Source organism: Colletes gigas, unplaced genomic scaffold (genome assembly GCF_013123115.1).
Source record: "Colletes gigas isolate AHSC1104 unplaced genomic scaffold, ASM1312311v1 Colletes_gigas_Sc00013, whole genome shotgun sequence".
NCBI classification, from domain to species: Eukaryota; Metazoa; Arthropoda; class Insecta; order Hymenoptera; family Colletidae; genus Colletes; species Colletes gigas.
This window is the reverse complement of record NW_025106642.1, coordinates 157,697-180,240: the sequence shown is the minus strand read 5'-3', so window position 1 is coordinate 180,240 and position 22,544 is coordinate 157,697. Positions and strand designations below refer to the sequence as shown.

Here is a 22,544-nt window from a genome sequence, read left to right as displayed (position 1 = left end):
ATAATATCACGGTTACTTTCTCTATCCTTCTTGTATACACTCGTCAAATATTCATCGAAGATAACTTTTGTTCTACGTTATTTCTATTTATCTGGTATTTGGTAAATTTGTAAAAATGATTGTTAGCACTTTGGCGGTATGACGCCTGCGCAACGGCAACATTTCCGCGAGACAGGTGTCGGCGGCGCAGGGTTGCAGGCGTTGCACGGTGGTTGCCGACGGTGGGGGTAAACTGGATTCTCAGTTGTTTTCCGTAAGTCCGCGCTCGTGGACGGGCGCTCGAAACCAACCCCCAACCCCTTGTCTAGCTCCCCGACTTTATGGTTTCTGTTCCCGCGGGGTCGGACGTCGAGAGGGCCGGCGGGCCTCACAAATCAGCCATCCTCCGTTCGCCATATCCCTCCTATTCTCATTCTCGTTGCCGCCGTTAAAATAATTCTCCGTTATTTCTGACGTTCACACTGACCCGTCGTCGTCGTTGTCGTCGTCGTCGTCGTCGTCGTCGTCCTCGTCGTCCTCGGTATGAATGATGATGGACGTGGAGGAAACCAATACCGCCTCCAACGCGAGTTCCTCACCAAGACCCTCCAGTCCTGCGGCAGATTCAACTTTCATCAGGTAAGGATTAGAAAGTTCCGTGTCTCGTTGTCAGGGGTTAGGGTGCGCGTGATTCGAACGACGGGTAAATAGGAACAGAGACGACTCGGTTGTTACTGGAAGTATTTGGACAATTTTATTATTCCGTTTAAACTGTCCTTTGCATACATCGTATAAAAAGTTGTAAAACGTTTCTGCTATTCCGAGAGATAGAAACATACATTAGGAGTGTAAGGTATAAGCATAATCTACATCGAAAGGTTTAGAACTCAACGATGGTAATTTTTGAAAGAAATCAATATTTACTTTGTTTACTAGTTTCGAGAATTTTAGTTTAAATTCATTCGCAATTACTTGGACAATTTATTTTCTATTCCATGTATCTGCCCACGAAAAAGATCAACTCTAGATCGGGAAGACTCTCTATAGTTGCTTATTACAAGAACGTAGATTTCTCTCTGTAACGGTACTCTTTTCTTCCGCTGCACCTTCTCTGAATTATCAACCTATTTCTACCAGCATCCCCTTCTTCGTTTTTTCGCTACACGAAAATCCATTTCCATATCTTTCCGTGCCATCTCCACCCGCTCATCGTACAATCTTTATTTCAAAATGAAAGTTTTCTCCCGCGGCGCGAGCACGAGGTGTATTTACTATATTGCCAACGTCTTTTCCTCTTTACGCGCATACTTTCGACGCACGTAATTACTGTTAACTATGTATCTAGGCAGAGAACTTGCGCGAGATTCTCTATTTTCGTACTTCCCTCTGCAAAGTGTAGCAACCGTTCATTGTGGTCTTCTATTATAATTTATTAACGTAGATTAAAACATTCATGCCGAGCTTCATACTTTTGCGTTTATTTACGCAGCATGCAACGTAAGACTTTGCTATACACTGGATTCATTATTCATGAAATTATTTGTTCGTTTGAGAAACGGATATTTTCTTTGCCATTGCATTGTTCATATATTCTTTTGGTGGGGAAGAGGCTTGGAATTTGTGAGGTAATTTTTTCAGGGGGTATTAACGTGGCATAATTTGTGAACGGACCCTCGTGATATTTCCATACATAATATGCCATCTTTGGTCAATACATAATACCGTTTGCCTTTCCCTGCGATTCAAGGCACTGGAACGTTACATGTACATATGTAACAATAAAGTCGTTCAGATTCGCTGGAAGAAAATTGTAGCTATCTCGGTAGTAACTGAAATCGATGACAGTAATCGCATCGAACTTCAGCAGTAGTTACCAAGATTTAAAAATACTGAAAATGTTATCTGGTATTTGTAACGTGTTTGGTATTGGCGCGTAACACCACAGTGCATACTAGAGAAGAAAAAAAATTCTTAAGCGATTACTGTTGCGCAACTATTGCGCATCATCAAACGTATTTTTGCATCCTTTTTCAAATCGTAAGTGTTTTATTGTTGTTTCGTGGACGAGTTTACACGAACTGATCGTCGTTCGAAAATTCTTTTCCCATTGAATCGTCCATTAAATTAAATCGTATATTTGAAATGTACGGTTCCGGTAGAATAAATTATGCTCGATCTTAGAGATGCAGCTCACGTTTCTGATTACGTTCCAATTCGTCTCTATTCCCCTGTCGAACTTGCGGATCCTCCGAATACATTTATTTGCAGATTGGGGTAGCGCGGCACGCGCGATTCACCACCTTTGGTCACGGATATTTTCGGCCGACCCCTTTTCTTCTACTTGATCGAGGATAGTAATTATCGACGCCACTCGGAATAACGAGACTTGGATGTTTCGTACCGATAGTGTCTGTCATCGTCGCAAGTAAAAGTGCTAGTGGCATCGGTTTGCCGCTCGATAATACGTACTTCGGCTTCCGAAATAGGATATCTATTCATAGAGGGACTGGGTTCCCCTCCAGATGCCGAGGGTGTCGATCCGTGTCTCATCCTCTTAGATCTATCGGTTATTGATGGACCTTCGATCCTCTTTGAAGAAGCCTCAAAGACGCCAGGGAAATATTTGCCCCAAGAATTTTCCAATCTGTCGACTCGGGGATCTTAGGTCGTCAACGTGAATGTGAATGGCTTTCGAAACGCGACGGCTCACTGTATTACGATCCCATGTTATTTTTTATAGCGTGATCCCGGTACCATACCGGCAATCAGAAAATAATGATTCCAACTCGTTGACATGGTATTTTTACCCACTAGTGGGAGACTAGATTCGTTGTTTATCGTTAGCATGATACAAGATGATTAGCTGGATGCAAGTGTATCAACCATACGTCGTCGTGGTCGTTTAGCATCGTTTAATCTTCATAGACGACACGGCGCGGTGCGGCGCGGTGCGGCGCGGTGCGGCGTTGAGAAACCATTAGTATCTAAGAAAAAAGAGCAAGACCAGACTGCGGATCGATCGATGTAATTTATATTAGATCGCATCTGATTGGGCAAGTGGGGAGAAATGTGAAAAACGTATCGGTAGGAGATATCGTTAAAGTTAAAATTGATGCGGACGTGACGGTGCGCAACGACACATCTTCTTCTCGTCGAGGTCGTCGCGTAAAACGTACAATTTAGACCCGAAACAATTAATCCTCGATTTTTTCCCATCCATTCATTTCCCGTTTCGGCCGGCTTAAGCGAAATAAGCGCCTTCGCGGTGCAAATTGAACTGAAAACTGGGGCAACCCTGATTGCTCGGATCGAGTCAGGGCCGTAGTCAAAGGACCTCTTCTACGCGCAAACAGACCCCCACACGATAAGGAGGGATCCACGAACAAAATGATTCGGAGGACTGTACGACCCTGGCTCGAGGACTCGATCGTGATCTCGATCTTGGACTACTTTCGGCTGATTTCCACTTCCCCTTTACCCCCTTCGATCGAATACATAATAGATGTTTCCATTTCAGTGTGAAGAGGGAGCCGAGCACGGAAGAACCCAGCAGCCCTCTCGAGGCAACGAGTCCCGGTTCCATCCTGCGCAACAACAACGGTGAGTCTTTATTATAAACGATCTCGTCGGCACTCCGGTCCAATTTGCGCAAGCGAGCTGCCCTTGCGAAACGAACGGTGACTCGTGCCGAACTTATCCGATATTCTTCGAACGAAGGGAACATTGTTCCCAACGAGTCTTAACAAGACAATGTCACTTGTTGCACTTTCATTAACAACAACTACTTCTCTTGTTGTCTACGTCAGACCGAGAATAATAATTACAAGCGAAGCTTCGTTGAAACAATTATTATCCTGTTTCAACAAATGGCGCCACTAGTTTGTATGAAAAAAGTTTGCTACTTTTGGGACAAATCGTCTGTTTTCGTCGGGTGTAGCGAGAATATTGGCAAACACTTATCGACTTTTCTTCGCGAGAAACTTTTGTTTCCGTCGTCAGGCATACTACATATACTACCGACGTTGACACGATTCTCAACCGACAAGTTCTATTATTATTCCCGACGAAAGGTTTCGTGTTCGTTTCGCCGTTTCTTGATCTCTCGAAATCGACAATTTTCGCGTCCGACGATCGCACGAACTGCCCCAAACTAGGACAATTGGATCCAACGCGTTGGAATCGCGATCGCTATCAATAGGCAGGCAGGCAGGCAGGCAGGCAGGCAGGCAGGCAGGCAGGCCCTATCGTTCAAAATAAATAATCAAGAAAATTGTATGCTCTTGTAATAATGAGTTTATGCTTTGGCGATGGAATAAACAAGAGCAGACGGAGCACGTTAGTAACCAAGTGGCGTAGTATTTTCTCGATCTCTGAGAGAACGTATCGATAGAAATCGGTCTTGAATCGGTATTCAAGTTAATGAAATGCTCGAGAAAATCCGATTTTCTACATGTCGGCCGGCTAATAACTGCAGAATTTTGATTGATCGTACGGGCTAGGAGGAATCGAGGCTCGCGATAGGAGGTTGACGAATTAATAACCGGCCGCGCGCGTTTGAGCCGTTCGGGATAACAAGTGTCCTCAAAGCTCGTTCACCCGTACTTGACACGTACATGCCTAGCACGAGCCTCCGACCCACGACCCAGTTTACCCCCGGGGAGTTTGGTCTCTCGACAATGTTAATGCCGGCGTTAATCTAAATCCAATCGCAGCTACGTCCTTCCATGTATCCACGATAATCTTTCGCGCAGCGATAAGTGCGGAGGGGTAGAGAAACGGGGAGAGCTGAATGAGAACCGCTGACCAAACCCCAGTGGGATGAGACTCCAGCTGTAGCCGGCGTTGGATCGATTCAAAAGCGGCAGCAAAGCGCCCCACCCTATTATGTGTTTTCTTCAACCTCCCCATCCCCCTCTCGCCATCCACCTCCCCCTCTCCCACCTCCCACCTCCCACCTCCCTCCCACCTCCCTCCTCCTGCACCCTGGTATCCTAGCTCTGCTACTTCTCGCGCTAAACCACCCGGCTGCCTCCTCCCAGTTTCCACATCCAACCCCGCTTCGCCGTGACACGTACCTTTCCCCTGAACTTTCTTCCTGCCTCCCGCCTCCACCCCATCCTCCTTTCTTTACCCTTCCTTTTATGCCGGAACGGTTTACGCCGAGCCGGAAGATCCCGGCGACCGGAAGTTCCGCTCTCGCCGTTTCACCCCGCGGTAATTGAATCCCAGCATTTTTTCCTCCCCTAAAACTGCCTTTAACGCCGCCTCGAGTATCCAACTCTTTCTACTTGACAATGAAACATCGTTCATTCACAGGAATTGTACGGTTCGCGGAGCAAAGGGACGCGCATCCAGAAAATTCACCATTACGATTACGATTACGATTACGAGAATTTTAATCAAGGGAAAGAGGGTCCTCGTTCGCCCGGAGAAGCGATGGAGTAGCATGGGCGCCTCTGTCGCGTCCGTAGAACGGTCGGGGATCGATCATTCGAATTTATTTGCTTCGATTCATGGACGGCTAAATTAGGATAATTTTGTACATACTAGACGCGTGCCAAGTTAATACGTATATCTGTGTTAAAATGGTTACGATCTCGTGGCTCGTCGAATAAATGATCGATTGTTACATCTTCTTTGCGTTTTTGGATCGTTCAGCGACAGGTATTTTCTTTTTCCGAGTTGCGAGAGACACGCGGCAAATTTATTTTTACCGCGCGTACACAGTACGAAGCCGGAGTAATTGAATATGAATAAAGTAAATTTAGTGTGACCGTGCCAGATGCGCAGCTGCATTATTACTTTTTCAATGGTTACCTCGGAAATGCAGGAACTGTATCCGGAGGGTGAAAGCTGCACGGATGAATCCGCGAGAGAATACGAATGTTCAAGCTCGAAATTGTGCAGCATTTTTGGGTTCTCTTCCATGCATCAAAGGTGAATACTCCGAAGTAAACGGGCGGTCATTTCCGGTACGGAAATTAGAAACGTTGCTATCTCGTAGCATCCTTCTGATACGAGAACAGTCCGAGTATTCGAAATGTTCGTGTCTTTAAAATATACTTGTGCTTATTATACCCAACTTGATAATTGGGCTAACGTCAGCTGCGTAGCAGACGACGTACAATACAATACTTACCTTATCCAAAGCTTTAGGTAAACGTGAAAACGAAAAAATGAACTTTTCAAAGCTTTGGACCGGAATACCCCGTTAATTGGCCGGGAAGCATAGGTAACGGGCAGCAACTGGTGCGGCAGCCATGCCAAATGGCACCTAATCGAAATTCCTCTGTCGCGAATCAACGACAAACCTCTCCGACTTCTCGTTGACGATTCGCTGTAATGTCCGATAGCTCGATCGCGGGTAGTAGCAGTCCGCGTAATGTAACGTAAGTACAAGCCGAACCGAACTGTATATATACACGCGCGGATGTAACCGGTTTCCCAGGTTCATTACACCGAGTTGCGCATCTCCTTTCCCGACAAGTGTGCGGCCGTGTGGTCACCGGCAGTCGACAGACTTACTTACACGGGGACTTGATCCCTTTCTCGTAAACGCTGCCCGTGGTCGTTCCTCTGGCCCGGCCATCTTCTTCGATCCAGCTCGTTGCTTCGATCAGGAAACACACAGTCGTTGCGTTGCACGAACGAGATAAGTCATCGAACCGATCAGCCTAACTCGATCGCTCGCGTCGATACGCCGTGGCTTTCCATGTTGGCTAGATCCGATAACATCGATCTAATGGTCTATCGGCGATCGATCGGTTTCTTCCAGCAATCTGTTCCCCGGAGGTCGACAATCGGCGACACGAGCGTATCGCGAGCAAACCGATCGATAGTATACCCGATAGTTTTATGATTTGACCGATGATAATAGAGTTCCCAGCGCGTCGCCGCGGTGTCTTTCGTCTCTTTGATACTTGTATCTATTCCGGATAATCTGTTCCGCGAAGCTTTATCGACTCGGGTGTTGCAAAGTTGCCCAGCAAACCGTGCTTCCATCGAGCGCGTTCTTCGACAACTTGGACGTTAACGACGAAACGAACGTAACTCGACAAACTTTGCGTTAACTCGGTTAATTACGTACGTTACGTTACGGTTATAATTACGTTCGACGACTCGGTGTCGCTGGCTGGTTCACCCTAACGAGTACGCATACCTTCTCCGTGTATCTCCGTGCGACGATTAAAATCGAATCGAGATACCAGGAAACGGCGTGGCGCGGCGTGGCGTGGCGTGGCGCGGCGCGGCGCGGCGCGGCGCAGCACAGCGGCGGTCTTCGCCAGGCGCGTACTCGCCTAATTGAATTGTCAGAATTTCCAAACGCGCTGCAGCTTACGTACGAATCGTAACCACCGCTCGTCCCTGTTTTTCTTCAACCTTCGGCCATTCTCCTTCACCGAAATTCTTGCAACCCCGTTTCCCGCTCATCGTGCTCTTTCGAACGTCGCGCAGCCAATCAAGCCTGCCCCCTCTCCGTACCCGTATGGCTCGTTCAGTCGCGTCAACTCTTCCTGTGCATCGCGAAATTTTCCCTGTTTCCCTCTCTTTGTCTCATCTTGGTTCGCTCTACCTCCCGCATCCTCCTCTACCCCCCCCACACACACACACGTTCGGTTCGTCCATCTCGGTCTGTTCCTTGAGTCGCGCGTAGATGAGACGCATAAAGTGCCGGTACAAATTCTGTTTTAGCAGCGGGTCGAACACGGCCGACCGTTCGGTTCTCCCGGCACTTCTCGGTCAATGAACCGCGGGTTGCTGGCGAACCCAGTTGGTCCACTCGTATCCCCCACTCGCCAGTCCACGGTGTGCCCCCTCCTCCTCCTCCTCCTCCTCCTCCTCCCCTACCGTAGTTGCCAGCGTGCCATGGTCCACGCTACCCCCACCGGACGATACAAACGACACGGCTCACCTCCAACTTCAAGCTCCCCTCCCCCCGCCCGCCTCTGTCTGCCCCCCATCCCCCATCCCTCATCCTCCACCCCCCACCGCACCCTTCGATACCACATCCCCTACCATCTCCAGGACTCACCTCCGACCCAGTCGCTTAATTCTCCCTCCCCCCTGACCCCCTGTCCCCCCTGCCCCCCTGCCCCCCTGCCCCCCTCCCCCTCCTCGGCCTCGTCTCTCCCTCTCCCTGTAATGCTCCGCGGCTCTCTTCACCCCTGTTGCTGCATTACCATCGTTACCACCTCTTACTTCTCTACCACCGTACTACCACCACCTCCACCTCCTCCTTCTCCTCTACCCTTTTACTTGCCCCCTCCTCCACCTCCACCTCCACCTCCACCTCCTCCTCCTCCTCCTCCTTGACGATGCTGTCTCCCTTCCGCCCGCGTCGCCGGCAGTCCGCGGAACCCCGCGTAATGGCAGAGCGAGCGAGGGGCTACGGAGTCGGGCGAGTCGCGCAATGCCGTAACACGTAAGTAAGTACGACGGAACGCCGGTTTTACTTACCTCACAGGTAAGATGGGACTCTCTCTCGCGCGCGCGCCGCCGCCCCTCGAGCGAGAGAGACGACCGACCGGCTGGCTGGGCGAGAGACGTACTTACACGAGCTTGTGCGAACAAGAGAGAGTAGTCCGACCGAGAGTGGAAGGAAAATAGAGGAGCGCGAGGATAGCGCGAGAGAGCCAGAGCATCGCGGGACGTGCGCGAGAGAGAAAGAGAGACAGCCGGTTCGCGGAGACGAAGACGGAGCATCGAGAAACACACAGAGAGAACTCGCTCTCGGCACTCGCGCGAGAGCGAGCGAGTCGGCTCCGTATACACCACCGCGACTCGTGACAAACGCACGTGATCGTAATAGGGCAGCTCGCGGCTATTTGCCCGGTTCCATCCCCTTTTTCGATCGCGTCCGGTCCGTTTACAACCCTGTCCGCTGCGTTTGTTCGAGATATTCGCGCGTCGCCTCAGCCTTCGCTCTGCTGTCGTCGCGTCCTCCTCGTCGTCGTTGTCGTCTCTGTACGATAACCGCGGACGTTTTCAACCGTCCGTCGACGGGACACCGGAGGACACTCGCCGATCATCGATACGTACCCGGTGGAATCGAGCCGAGCCGAGCCGAGCCGAGCCGCGCCGCGCCGCGCCGCGCCACGCCACGCCACGACGCGCGGAGGGCACGATCGAGCAGGGATCCAGCGCGTCGGCGTGACGGCGATCGAGCGTCCTCGTGGTCGTCGACGTTACGCGGTTTCCCTCGTGCACGGACAATGATCCCAGTGGACGAGATCGTTACGGGGCTCGAGTGACGTTCAGTGCGCCGTGCCGAGTTGATCCAAGTGGGACGATCGATTCGAATGACCGCGTCGAATCCCGCGTCGAATCCCGCGTCCTGTCGACGGGACGCGGTTCCCCCGGTACTCTCGTAACCGCCCGGAACCAAAAGTTTCGACCAACGCAACGACTCGACGGATAAAGGAGAGAAGGATCTCGGTTGGTGGTGAAACCCGCGAGGTGTGAACGAGCCTTTAAACGGAACCAGTCACGGTACGCGATTTCTGGCGTCGTCGCGCTCCACACGCGGTGCCATCGTCCTGTTATCCTGGAAGGACGAGGCTTAACCTCGCCGCTTGACCCGCCAACAAAGTGCGAACGGAAAACGTGCCTGGATGCCGGGGCGTGTTTTCAGCAACGACTCGTGCAGGTAAAACCGCGTCGATCGTGGCTCGCGCCTCTTCCCTTTATTCTCTACGAATCGCATGTCGCGCGCCGCAGATTATTGCCGAGATAGTTGCAAAAGCTCACTGTGCCCTCGCCACCACCCACCCACCTATCTTTCGTTCTTTCGTTCGGCGAGACAAAAATAAAGAAACGTCGACGAATTTTTAACGCGCGGCAGAAAGATCAACCTCCCTCCAGGAGAAATTACAAACTTTCGTGTACTATTGCGTGACCGGTTACGTTCATTTCTATACAGACCATTCTATCGCGATGGAACTTTTAATTGATGTACGGGGTGTTTACAAACTCGGCGCAAACTTTGCATAAACTACTCGTCCTAATAAACGGACAAGCGTTAGTAAACATACGTATAGAACATTTCTGTTAAACCTTCGTCATTGGTGATCGATTGGTTTTCTGTCCAGCGATCGCGATCGATCGACCTTGAAGAAAAATTCTGTGCTTCGATTTTTCTAAGGATACCTTTCCTGTCACCGATACAGGACTGAAAACTTGGGTAATCGGTCAATTTTCTATTCGTATATGCTCTTATGACGATGAATTTCCGAACACCCGGTATAACTCTTGCGCAACTCTATTATAGTATATCGTATCGGGTAAAAACACCAGGAAGCTCGCGTTACATTCCATCGATCGCCGCGGCGACGTAAAACGTGATATTTAAATCGCGGAAAAAAGAATTTCCGGAAGGCGAGTGTTTCGGAACTTGATTCTCTTGATTAAATCTGTTGCCGATGACGAAAGGTTCCTCGTTGTTTCTTCGGTACATATATCGAATAATTGGGGTATCGATAGCAGCATCTCTAGGCTGGATAACCGAAAGTATACTGTAAAAAATCAGTTTTCCACGGGCTGTGGAGCACGTGGCGCGACCAGGATCGAACAATCCAATGTCGGTGTGTATCGGTTCGAATCCGATTTTGATAACTCGAGGCAAGGTGAACGCACTGACTTGTGACGCGGATGGAACGCGGAACCAGGCAGGCGTTGCGGGAGACAAATGACCGTCTGCGAGGCCGCGAAACCGCCATTCGGGCCAGCCTCTCTTTAAGCCTCGCGGTTCGCGCGACCGATTTGTCGGACAAGGGCTTTGCCATTGCCCCGTTCCTTCGATGCAAATGCTAATTCGCGATTACCGTTTTTGCCTCGTGCCAAATCGTGATTCACTCGATTTATAAATCATTCGCGGCGGATTATACCGCGGGGTAATATATATCCCGCGGCGCGCTACGCCTCTCGTAGTACGGCTCGAGCGAGACTTTGAATCATAGCCTGTGGTGTGTGCTGTGTGCTCGCGTGATTTCGCCCTTTGCCAACCGGCGCGGCGCGGCGGCCTGATCCGTACTCCAACGGTTGAAAAACCCGATTGTTGAAACACGCTCGTCGGCGAAGCGCAAAGTAGTCGTAATGCAGCGTCATGGTGCTCGTTCGAAACGGTCTTACTCGAGGTGTTCTATTGACCACCCGAGAACGAGAGTGGCGCTAGTCAATTTCATCACGTTTTCAGGAAATCCATTCTAGTTGAAACACACCACTAGAGGGTAATTCGAATTCGAGGCGTTATATATTATTTCTTCTTCTTCTTCTTCTTCTTCTTCTTCTTTCTCTTACTCCTCTTCTTTATACCTTGATGGAAAAGTCAATTTTTTATTTCAAAACAAGGCCCTAATTTTCCACTTTGAGGCTAGTCATCGTTGGTTAGGTTAAGGAATTGTCTCCTTTGCAACGTGGGAAAACACTGTGTAAAACAAGTTTTCTGCAAGCGAAGCGAAAATCGAACGTTTACCCCGTCCATAGTTCGCAAATTTTATAGGCCGTTTAAATGCCGCGCGAGAACTAGTTTCGCTATTATTCATAGGTACACGTCCGATAAATTCCAATCCTGTCGATAAATATTATGTAAACAGAAGTTGCGATCGAAACATTTAGATTATACGTGGACGCATTTCTTTATAACTGGTATTTCGTTGGTAAAACGCGTCCAGAAGCGTGACTTATTTTAATTAGAAATTTGTATTCCGGCCAAAGCCAGGTTCGTTTAAACTCGGAGCCCGAGATCGGAAGGAACTTATCCAACAAGCTAATAATCCTAATTCTGTCGTAAGGATCGCTCCGTGGCGGACCTTCGAGTTAATTCTTAACCGTCTGTCCTTACATTTTTAATGAGTTCTATAGCCCAAGGGAGTCGGTGGATGCTCATTTCGAATTCATGGCGTAGTTCCGCGACGATTGTGTCAGATTGCTCGCTCGGGCACAATGTACTATTTCGTAATACATATATGTATATCGGCGTTGCTTTCGATCGTTGTTCGTTAAAATCGCCGATCGACGAGGAACTGTTTCGCGCGCGAATTGCCTCGCCAAAAAAATTTGGAACTTTACAAGCGTCTTTGCGTAACGACCGACAGAGACGGCTATAAAGGGTAGAGCAGGCTAAGAGAGGAAACGTGGAAGCGAGACGCAGGTAGAGAATCGCTTAGGAGAACGCGCAGGTGAGAAGGAGAGGACAAAGAGAACGACTCGAAAGCGGGGGGTGAGGAGAGGGTTACGTGTTGTTGGAGGGGGCTTGCGACCAAGAGGAAGGAGGGACGAGCCAGGAGGAAGTCAACGTCCGAAGATTACGGCAATGACATTCGCTTTTTCTCACTCTCCTCCTCGTGTTCCTCTCGGGGCCCGCTGTCTTTTTCCTTTCGCGATCTTTTCCTCTCTTTCGAGTTCGCCGCTCGCCACGTCGTCGTTCCCGTTTCTCTCGTTACGCGGAAAAACACGGGCGAAACAAATTCTATTGATATTCGGCGATCGGCCGTCGAATCGCTCACGGATAACGTGTTCCTTTTCTTATCGGCCGTCGATCTGATTCGTAAGTAATCGATGCCTCGTACGCTCCTGGTAATCTATTTCTCTTACCGAGTCACAAAGTTATTGGCACAAATTTCTGCGAGAACGTAGGCGTGATTTTTTTCATTCCTGGTTCTTTGATCGACGTTATAGTACGGTCGTTGAATTCGCTCTGCGCTACGATGCTGCGTTAAGAGACACGTGTTGGTGCGCAAACTAAATGGCTATGACCAAAATTTTCTAAAAGGGCACCGATGATATACGCAAGTAGCGCGAGCGATCGTGAAATACCGTACACTTTCTTTATTTACCTAATAAACCAATACAATAGTAATAATAGTAATAATAATAATAATAATAATAATAATAATAATAATAATAATAATAATTATAGACCAAGAACCGGTCCTGAAACCGAAATTCTCTTCCGATCGAACCACGCGGTTACAGACGTCTTTCGTTCATAGAAAACAGCTTCGAGATCGAAAACGATGGAACGATCGGCGTAAGTTGCCGCATGCTCGAGATTTTCGTTTCTTTCCGTTGACCGAGTTCGAAGTCGTGCGTTTGCCTCTTTTGTTTCTGATTTTCCTTTCGTTTTGATTTCTCTTTCAGCGATGGATCACGTGAAAAGCCATGGGACGTCGGATCCACTGAAAATCGGCGGAAAAGACCGCGCTTGCGTTACACGAAAAAAGCTTACTACCCCGTAGAGCGTTTCTCCGCGCCACGGGGCAACGCGGATTACAGAAAAAGTCTAACGTAACGCGAACAACGATCGAGATCGAGATCGAGAGCGAGAGAGAGAGAGAGAGAGAGAGAGAGAGAGAGAGAGAGAGAGAGAGAGAGAGAGAGAGAGAGAGAGAGAGAAAGAAAGAGAGAGAGGGGGGAGAGGGAGAGAAAATTGAAGGTGAGCGTAGCGCGGTGACTGATCGCGATCACGAACGAAAAATATAATGGGTTGAACCCCCGTGTGGTTGTTTTTTTTTTTTTTATTTTACAAGCGGAAACCCGGAGAGAGAACACGAGGAAAACACGAGGGGAGGATAACGAGACACCGACGAGAACATGCTCGCGCACGAAGACGATATCGCGCGCGTCTTCTTCTTGAACAATGCTGAGCCCTTTCGGAGACCGCGATCCCACGGATTTTCGCAGCCCACGGGCACGAAAGCTAACGAGAAGGGTCTCGTTTTGCAGAAAGTTGTGACACGGTGCCAGTGAAGTGCGACATTTTTCTCGTTCGTGATCGCACGGTGGTGCTCGAAAGTTGTTCCACGTTTCAGCCGACACCGAGGATCCGACGACAATTCGGTATCGTGCTCTCGTACAGGTTCCCTTCGTCCCCTGAACGTTTACTTTCGATTCCTCGGTTTCTTTCGGGCTCCAACAACCGCGAACTACTCATCGATCGTGTTCGCGTTCGCGTTCGCGTTCGTGCACGTCGAGAAGGGAACAGCCTGTTGATCGATCGTGTAACGGGATTAAAGGAAAGAGTTGGAGTGCTCGCGAACGCGTCGATAGTTTTCGTCCACGTTACTATCGTTCGATACCATATCGAGAGGATAGAAACGTCTCTCGTGGCCGTTGGTAATAAAGCGTCCGCGCTCGTAATCGTATCGGATTGAATAACACGCTGGCCCAAGGCCATCGACGTCGAAAAGCATTGCCCCCGGGGTCCCGTGTCTGGGAAGAACGAGAATCGCATAAACGGGAGCAGAACGGGGCCAACGCGACGGGTTTCGGGGTCTTTCGAAGACTGACAGATGAAGAGATAGAACGGCGGTTGTTGGGCCAGCGAGACGCGTAAAAATCGTTTCACGGTTGTCCGCGGACAGTTTCATTGAGAAATCTCGGCGAAGAGGAAACGGCCAGTGACCTCGGTTAAACCGCGCTCGCGCCGTTCGAAAGGAATGCTTCCTCGAAACGGTAGCATCGCGAGGGCCGACGATCTCTTTGAGAAAACGTGGTCGTCCGGGTGGTCGGGGCGGCCGAGGCGGCCGGCGGTTGATGATCGGTTCGCGACAGAACGCAGGATGCGCTCGAAAATCGTTGGCGCGTAAAACTGTTGCGGGGACGAACGAGCCTGACGGGTCGATCGGCGAATCGGGCGTGCGCGTCAAGTTCTCCGTTAAGTTTTCGACAACCGATACTGCCGCGAGAACCCAACGACAACGGAACGGCTACTTTGTTACGCTCGTGCCACGAACCACCGATGAAAAGGTAACGAATTGAGAACGCGAATGTGCATCGTTTCGTGGACTGCACGTTCCAACGGTCGTAAATAAGTGAGCACCCGGTGAATACCAAGGTGACACGCGATTCGTGGATCGTTTCCTCATGAAGAAACGCCCCGAAGACTACTGTCGCGACGTCGCCGTTCGCATGGATCTACGGTTCGATCGCTTCTCCGTTGTGCGACGAATCTTCAAGTTCGTACTATCTAGGGATTGATGGCGAACACCGTGAATCTGGAACGGTAACGACAACAGTGTTGGTTGGTTGGTTGGATTTCGTAAGAGCAGGACACGTTCGCACGGCGGCAAGGAGCTGCCACGGGAGCCGAATATCAACAGTTATGGGAAGCCGAGCGGACCAACGTCGAGACGCGAATCGATCAGAGTAGTGCGGAGTATACGCGAATGGTGACCGTGTTGCACCATCGCCGTCATCATTTTCTTTTCGTACAATGGACGTTTTCAAAATCGACCAGTCGCTCAGCGCGGGTCTGGGTAGCGCCCCGGCGCCAGACACGCTTACGCCGGAAGTGTCCTTCGACGCAGGTAGTGAGTTCAATCTGAGCTTCTTCGACGGACCGGAGGAGAACAGCACCCAAGGCTTCAGCGATCCCGGTTCCGTGGGTAGCGCCAGCGCATCACCACCGCCAGGAACACCCGCCAGCATCCCCGTTAACCCCCCGAACGCCGCCCTACCGATAGTCCAAGTGCCCTCCGGCATCGTCATTAAGCAAGGTTTGTTTCATTTTTCTTTTGCTTTCGCTTTTACCACCCGCGACCATTTACCCACCGCCTCGATTTACACCGACTCCCAGTCAAAATTACATTTCGCATCTAATCATTTACTCTTTCTTATTCGGTAACAATTTAATTATTAAATAACAAAAGGAAAGATCGGTTTCGAGTTAAGGGGAACGCGGTAGCGCGATACGTCTCGAGTTTTCGAAACTTTACCGCAAACTCTACTCTATTTCGAGCGAAAGATTTATGGCCAGAGATTGGCAAACAACATTAAACAACATTATTATGAATTTTAAGAAAGTGCAGGGGAAAGAAATTGTAGATGTTTGATGACTGATACGAAACGCGATCGATTTTGACTGCGAGCCTCTGTACTACCTTTTCCTGGATCTTCTGATTTTCTCATTTCTTCTTCTTCTTCTTCTTCTTCTTCTTCTTCTTCTTCTTCTTCTTCTGTTCTCTGATTTCACTTTACGTTTGCTTTTATTACTACCATCGTTTCTTGCGTCTACGCGAGATACATTGTCGCGGAATGTCGTAACGTTTCCGTGTCATTGTTACGTCTCGCGCTGTTTGGTAACGCGCTCGATTTACCGTGTGGACGGGCGTTATGAAAGCGAACGTGATAAAAAGTTGCAATTTCCTCGGGATTTCTATACGGAAAGGAGTAATCAATCGATCGATTTAATTTCATTTCGTTAACGATTCTGACGTTGCGTTTTATTGCTAGAAACGGATTTGGTTGAAAATCTCTGGTCTCGTTGCGAGTGAAAATTTCAATCTAGCAAGAAAGAGGTACATATAATGCATAATCATTATGGATACGCCGCGGAAAACTTTGACCAAAAACTGTTCTTAAGTTCGTAAGCGCGGATATTCGGGGCCATATTTCAGCAGTTTGCACAGGTGGTTCTGGTGCCCGAAAGTTTTCAGTTGTTCCAACGATATCCATTTCCAGCTTTACGAGGTACAATTGGCGAACGTGGCCTGTGTTTATCCGCTTCCATCGTTCAGGTTCCCTCAGCTGTCGCCAAGACGGACAGCTCGCGTTCGTCTAGCCTCTTCGTAAAGGTTACGATACAAATTGGAAAGGTCGTCGAGCGTTTTGCAATACTCGCAATTCGTCCTGCGGGCCGCACAATGCTATCGGCACTACGCTACGGTGCAATAGAAATCTATAGCGCACGCGCCGCCACCTTCGGCCTACCGATTTCTCTTTCAATTGAGTTTTCTTTCCCATTGTCTGGAGGAAATATCGGATCGAGAACTGGTTTCTTACGTCTACGTTGTGAATCCAGCCTCGTAGCTAAACCCCCTTCTCTCCTCTCTATTTGCAAAGAGATCGGAGCGGGCTGACATTTCACTCGAACGGAGAGTGTACGATCGAGACACGTTTCGTCTTCGGATCACCATAATGCAAGTCTCCTATTCGTTTACGCGAGCAAGATGCGAAGGAATAGGGAATAAGACTGATGAAAAACTGTACCTTCGAAAAAAATCAGGCTCCAGTGAAAGTGAAAATATAACTTGGGTCGTACTTTATTACCTCTGAGTCGAAAGAGTTTAAATTTTAAAGACACGATATCAGTATTATGAAACTGTAGGCGTGCAAAACTGTGCCTGCAAGCTACAGTGTGACATACAGCAGTATGTAGTATCATAATGGGAGTGCTCTAAGCGTTGTAAGATATACATATTTCAATGCATGAAACGATATTACGGGATCGACTACACTCCCTTCATTTCCATATATAATACATAGGTAAATATTTGGTAACCTGTAATCGCATAATAGTACTGTAGTTTCCTGGTCATCGATAAGCTTTACACGTGTCTAACCTTTGACAAATAAAAAGGCAAGTACAATAGGATGGATATTGATTATTGGAAATAGCAAGGTACGAGACATTTCCGATAACCGATCCATAGAAAGAAAATGGGAAATTTGTGGCAGGTGTATTGTTGATCGTTTAGTTTGTTTTTATTACTTTCTGGAAGAAGCGAAAAACGATTCCCGCGACACGCATGGAATCGCTTTCTCATCGACTAGCGTCGAAAAGCATCCAGGTCCATGCTAGAGGTCGTCGTTTAAATTATACATTCGTCTAAGTCTGAAAGGTCCGTGGCGTCGATCTGATGGCAGTTCCCGAAAATCCAACTTTGAATTTCAATCTCGAAGCGGTCAAGGTCTGGCGCGCATGATTCTATTCAGGACTATGAAGTCTCCTTGGAGGACGCGTTAATATACACGGTCCTCGGACACACCACCCCGGATCGTGGTGCGAGAAATACCTTTTCCTCGCGTCACGCGTTGTCAATAACTTTCTCACGGCGGTGAATTTTCTCTAAAAGCCATGGGGCTGTCATCCGGGGTCCGAGGGGATTCGCGGAAAAGCTGCAGCTTATTTCCGTGGACTTCCATCTGCGTAATTCGTTCGTTCGGAGCGCGCCCTCGCGTTCACTCCTTCCTCCCCCGAAACTTTGCAAGAAACTTCGACCCGCTCTCCCGTGAACAATGAACGTTCATCCTTTTATGAAAGTCGAGAATTCACTTAATCATCCCGTGATTCGCCCGGTCTCGGCGATCCTTTTTAATTCCTCCGTCCGAGCACGATTCCCAAAGCAACGGAAATATTTCGAGTTTCCTTGGAAGTAAAATGTTGTTGCGAAACTGACGTTTATTGGTGGTTTCGACGGGCACGGGGAACCGGAATGACGATATTAATGAACGTTCTTTCGTTGAATTTTTCTGGGCCGTTTTGCTCCTCGGGCAATGAAAGGATCGACTTTAAATGCTCGAATCAGACCGTGTAATCGAGATCAAGAGAAGAAAGTCAATTATGAGTTAGAGTGCTTCTAGCGATCTTTTATTTTCTTCTGCTATTCTAGCTAAACTCTCTGAATATGAAGTTTACCATAAAAATTCTCTTTGGTCTGACAGTGAACGCGTCAAGGAGACGCGTATGGAGGGCCAAAAAATAGAAAATAACGTAGCTGAAATTATCAGCCACGCCCATATTATTAGGAACCAGTTTTGCTATTTTTACGGCATTACGTAATCCTTTCACCAATGCGTTCGAAACAATTCAGTTTGAGAAGCAGATTTGCTGGTGTACGGTTCGGTCTGGCTGAGTGTCGCCGAGTGGCGCGATTGATGCGTATTCGCAGCAATTTGTCGAAAGGAGAGGCGTCGCTCGGACGTGGAACCGGCGATGACCGTTCGCAGTCATTGGCGTCCTGCTCGTGTCACGTAAATCGTCTTCCTGGAACGAAGGCCACGAGAAAGTTCGTGCCGCTGGTTCAGTGCCACGGTCACGCTACGTGCGTGGCATCGACACCGACGAAAGTAAACTAAATCCAAGGGATTACGCAACCCCGTTTTAAAAGTCACTTAATGTACGTCGCTGACCGCCTTCTTCTTTCTCAGACTTCCCCTCTTACCGGCCGTTTTGTTCGAGCTACTTTTCCTCGGTCCAACTTGGACACTATTTTACCATACATGTACCAATGTCCCAGCCCAGCCCAGCCCAGCCCAGCCTAGCCAAACTTCACACCGCCGGAGTGGCAATAATTTCAATTATACGACTCGAACGATTTATGCTCGAATCTACACTGTTCCTTACCTCTGGTGCTCGGTTTCAACCCCTTATTATACGTACCGTATATCGCGGAAATCTGTACAATCGCGAAACTGTACCATTAAAATAATCAGAGCAGATTAATCAACGCTATTTCTACCGTGGTTTTTTCATACATACATACGGTAGCATCAATGTTTCCAATTGTTTTCTATCTTTTTCTCACGACACCTTTCTACCGCGTTAAGTTTAATTATTTAAAAAAACGCGAGAATGCGTAACGCGAGCGTTTAGATATTTAAAGAATTCGTTAGAAATGTTCGGCCGTTTAAACGGATAGGGAGATATTGCATAAATGCTCGGTTATTTAAAGGAATCGGAGACTTTCAGCGTGGTCGTGCGTTTTGAATAATCGTCGACTACTTCCGAGAGTAATATAAGCACGCCGGAGTCGTGTGTCGAGTTAACGTGCTTTATTAATATTCATGTAACCAGATACGCGTTTCTTGTCTTCGTATGGCGTTCACCTTTTCGATACGTTTCCGGATTTTTAGCGTTGATCGGCGTCGCGCGCATGTAGCCACCGTGTTTTGATATTCCAGTTTCTCTGTAAAAACCGATAAGACCGCTTTCAAATTTATCACCGACGCACGTTCGAACTTGATATAGTGTTTCGCGACTAATCGCGTAGATTCGAAAAGCAGGTTTAGCTTGAATCGCAGAAGATGAACGGCCAGAAAAATCAACGCGATCTGTGTTAATGCAGTTTCACAGGCGAGTCGAAAAATATTAGGTTGATGCATACGAAATGTCTGCCTTCACCAGCGAGTAAAATGATATAATAAAATTGTTATAAGAATGCCCGTTTCGTGGGCACCGATCGAATAATTCTCTACAAACAAATTCATTCTACTTGCGCGGATTTCACTTTCCATTCTCGTTCGCGTACGCATTGTACATATGTATGTATGTATGTATGTATGTATAACTTGGCGGGTTCTCGAAGCTTAATTTGGAATTTTGAAATTGGTCGTGCAAACATATTGTTTGTCACCGAGCGGCAAATACAATTCGAAACCTCGAATTTCATTTATTCGCGATTACTCGTTAATCGCATTCCAGCGCACGGTTAACTAAACGAAATTACGGCGCTTCTATAAATTGTCCGCTGATGCTTTTGTTTGCGTTCGAACTATAAACGGTGGAAGAGCATTACATATTCTCATTTCGTTGTGTAATTAGTAGTCGCTGAATAATTATTTAACCATCGTGTGATCAGACGCCGAGGATCGAGCGGGCAGCAATGGCCACGTACGAGAAGAAAAACATCCCGTGATTTATTATTACGGTCGAAGGATGCAGTCTGGTATTTCCAGCCAAAAATTGGGACTTTTTTATAATTTGTTTGTCTAGGAAGAAATAAGCGTATCGGAATGAAAATCAGCAGACAGGAAATATTTTAATTTCGTGAGTTGTGCTTGGAATTAAAGGAATCTCGAAACGAGACAATACGATTTATCGCACTGTAAATATTCAGTGTGTACTCTTTGGTTTCCTACTCTTCTCGGTGCTGTGTGAACTCGATATATTTGTGTAGGAAGATACGTATCGGTCGCTTGTTAATTTTCGGGCATTGTTCCGTGTACGAGAGGCAGGCAAGTTTACACCGATCAACAGCAAATATGTATCCACTATCGAAACGATCGATTCCAGTAAATGGAAGTTGAATTAAAATTCTAGTTTCTCCAAAGACCAACATCGAAGCGCAGGCGGCTTTGTGGAAATTTCGGGCAGCGTATTGGCGTGAGTCGCGCAACAGTGCGTACCGCGATTAGATACGTACCTGGCGCAGGTACGAAGAAAGGAGTGAGGGTAGAGCGCGGATATTAACGCGAGGAGATATTCCGTGCACCGGCAAAAAGTGACGCGGTATTCCATTATCCTCGTCGGCACGATGCAAAACCGGTCGAAATGATTGGATTTTTATCTTCCATCTCGCTCGGTAACGCGGCCGCTGTCTCCGTCGATGGTGTACGCGGGGCAACCGTGCTCCGGCGTTTCTTTCTTTCTGTCGCGCGGCGAGCAACGAGGAGACGCCTGGCGTCGGAGCGAGACGCGAGACGCGAGACGCGAGACGCGAGACGCGAGAACCGAGCGAGCGCGCGCGCGAGCGCACACGAGAGCGAATCGCGCGTGGAGACGCATGTGCGTACGCGAATGTGTGCGCTGTTACCGTGTGACTCATCCAGGTACATTGCACCCGGTACGTGTCCGGTACAAGCACGAGTCGGTACGCTCGACGAGCAACCGCGTCCAATATTTCCCGACTTTTCATCGCGGGCATTGTGGTTTCGATTCGTCGTTCCCGCGGCGACCACCGGCTGCACCGTCTCGCCCCGAACGAATCGTCCGTTGCGAAGCAAACTTGGCTCTTGTCATCGGATAAAATCCTGGTAGGCAAACTTTACGGAAACACGTTCTTAAACGAGTCGGAAGTAAGCGTTGGAAAGTTTACCCCCCGTTAACCCGTTCGGCACGAGGTTTTGAGATTTACTCAGTTTGGAGCCACTACTGCACTCGGTTGTACGTCGTGCGCGCGACGCTGATTTACGTCTACTGTTTCGAAATTCGCTTCTACACGTAACGCTGACAAGTTTCAATTATTGATATTTTTTTGCCAACGTTACATGTACAAGTTTCCATCCACCGTATGTATCATCATCGGTTGGCGGAGAGAGATGTTTTCAAGGCGGTTTCTACGGTTAGGATCGCAGTGTCTCTCGAGGAAAATGCAGTTTAGTCGGATTACGGGGCGTAATGTATCGTTACGTTAACGCGAAACTGGTGCTCCCCGCGGGTATACGTTTAATTAGCCCGATCGCATCCTATCGGCCTTGTCATTTCGTCCGAGCGTGCGCGCGAATTGAGAAAACGAAGCCATCGAGAGTGGTTGACTCGACTCGAAGCGTTGGCGCGTTGGGAATCGCGTGCGAATTATTAAGAGTCGCCGAGGCGTGTGGTAAATACTCCTCGATCCGTCTTTCTCGCTTCTCCTTTAACTTCTCGGCCCTCCTTAAGCGTGTCTTTTTCCCCTCTCCGTTTCGTAGCCCCGTCCCTCTCTCGTTCTTTCCCTTTCGTCTTCCGTGGCGTGCGTCTTCCTTCGTTTGTAACCGCGCGTCCCGCTTCGTATCGCGGCATGCTGGCTCGCGTCTCGTTCTATCGTTTCCACTCGCTCGAACTTACGCACGGATTCGCGGCGTTCTTCGTTGCACCTCAAGAGCAATGAACTCTCGGTAGGGTATATCATCAGCGAAGTGATGCTACCAGTGCGCGCGTGCGCACCGCGTGCATCAGCTCGAGGCTCGTCTGTCTGTGCCCACCGGTCACCACCAACACAATCGTACACCGCGTTTCCATCGCACCTTTTCTCTTCCTTTCTTTTTCGCTGTATACGCGTCGAATAAAATGAAATCACGGCGCGGCGTAC

The 22,544-nt window shown here is 48.6% G+C and overlaps 1 protein-coding gene across 1 annotated transcript in view; it reads left to right on the top strand.

The window, feature by feature from the left end:
• Nucleotides 1–15,190: 15,190 nt before the first annotated feature.
• The window catches only part of LOC122399298 (ecdysone-induced protein 78C), an 88,457-nt gene continuing 81,103 nt past the window's right edge, over nt 15,191–22,544 (top strand). The window contains exon 1 of the mRNA XM_043399886.1: nt 15,191–15,473. Within this exon, the coding sequence (XP_043255821.1) occupies nt 15,191–15,473 (283 nt within the window). The remainder of the gene's footprint in view (nt 15,474–22,544) is intronic.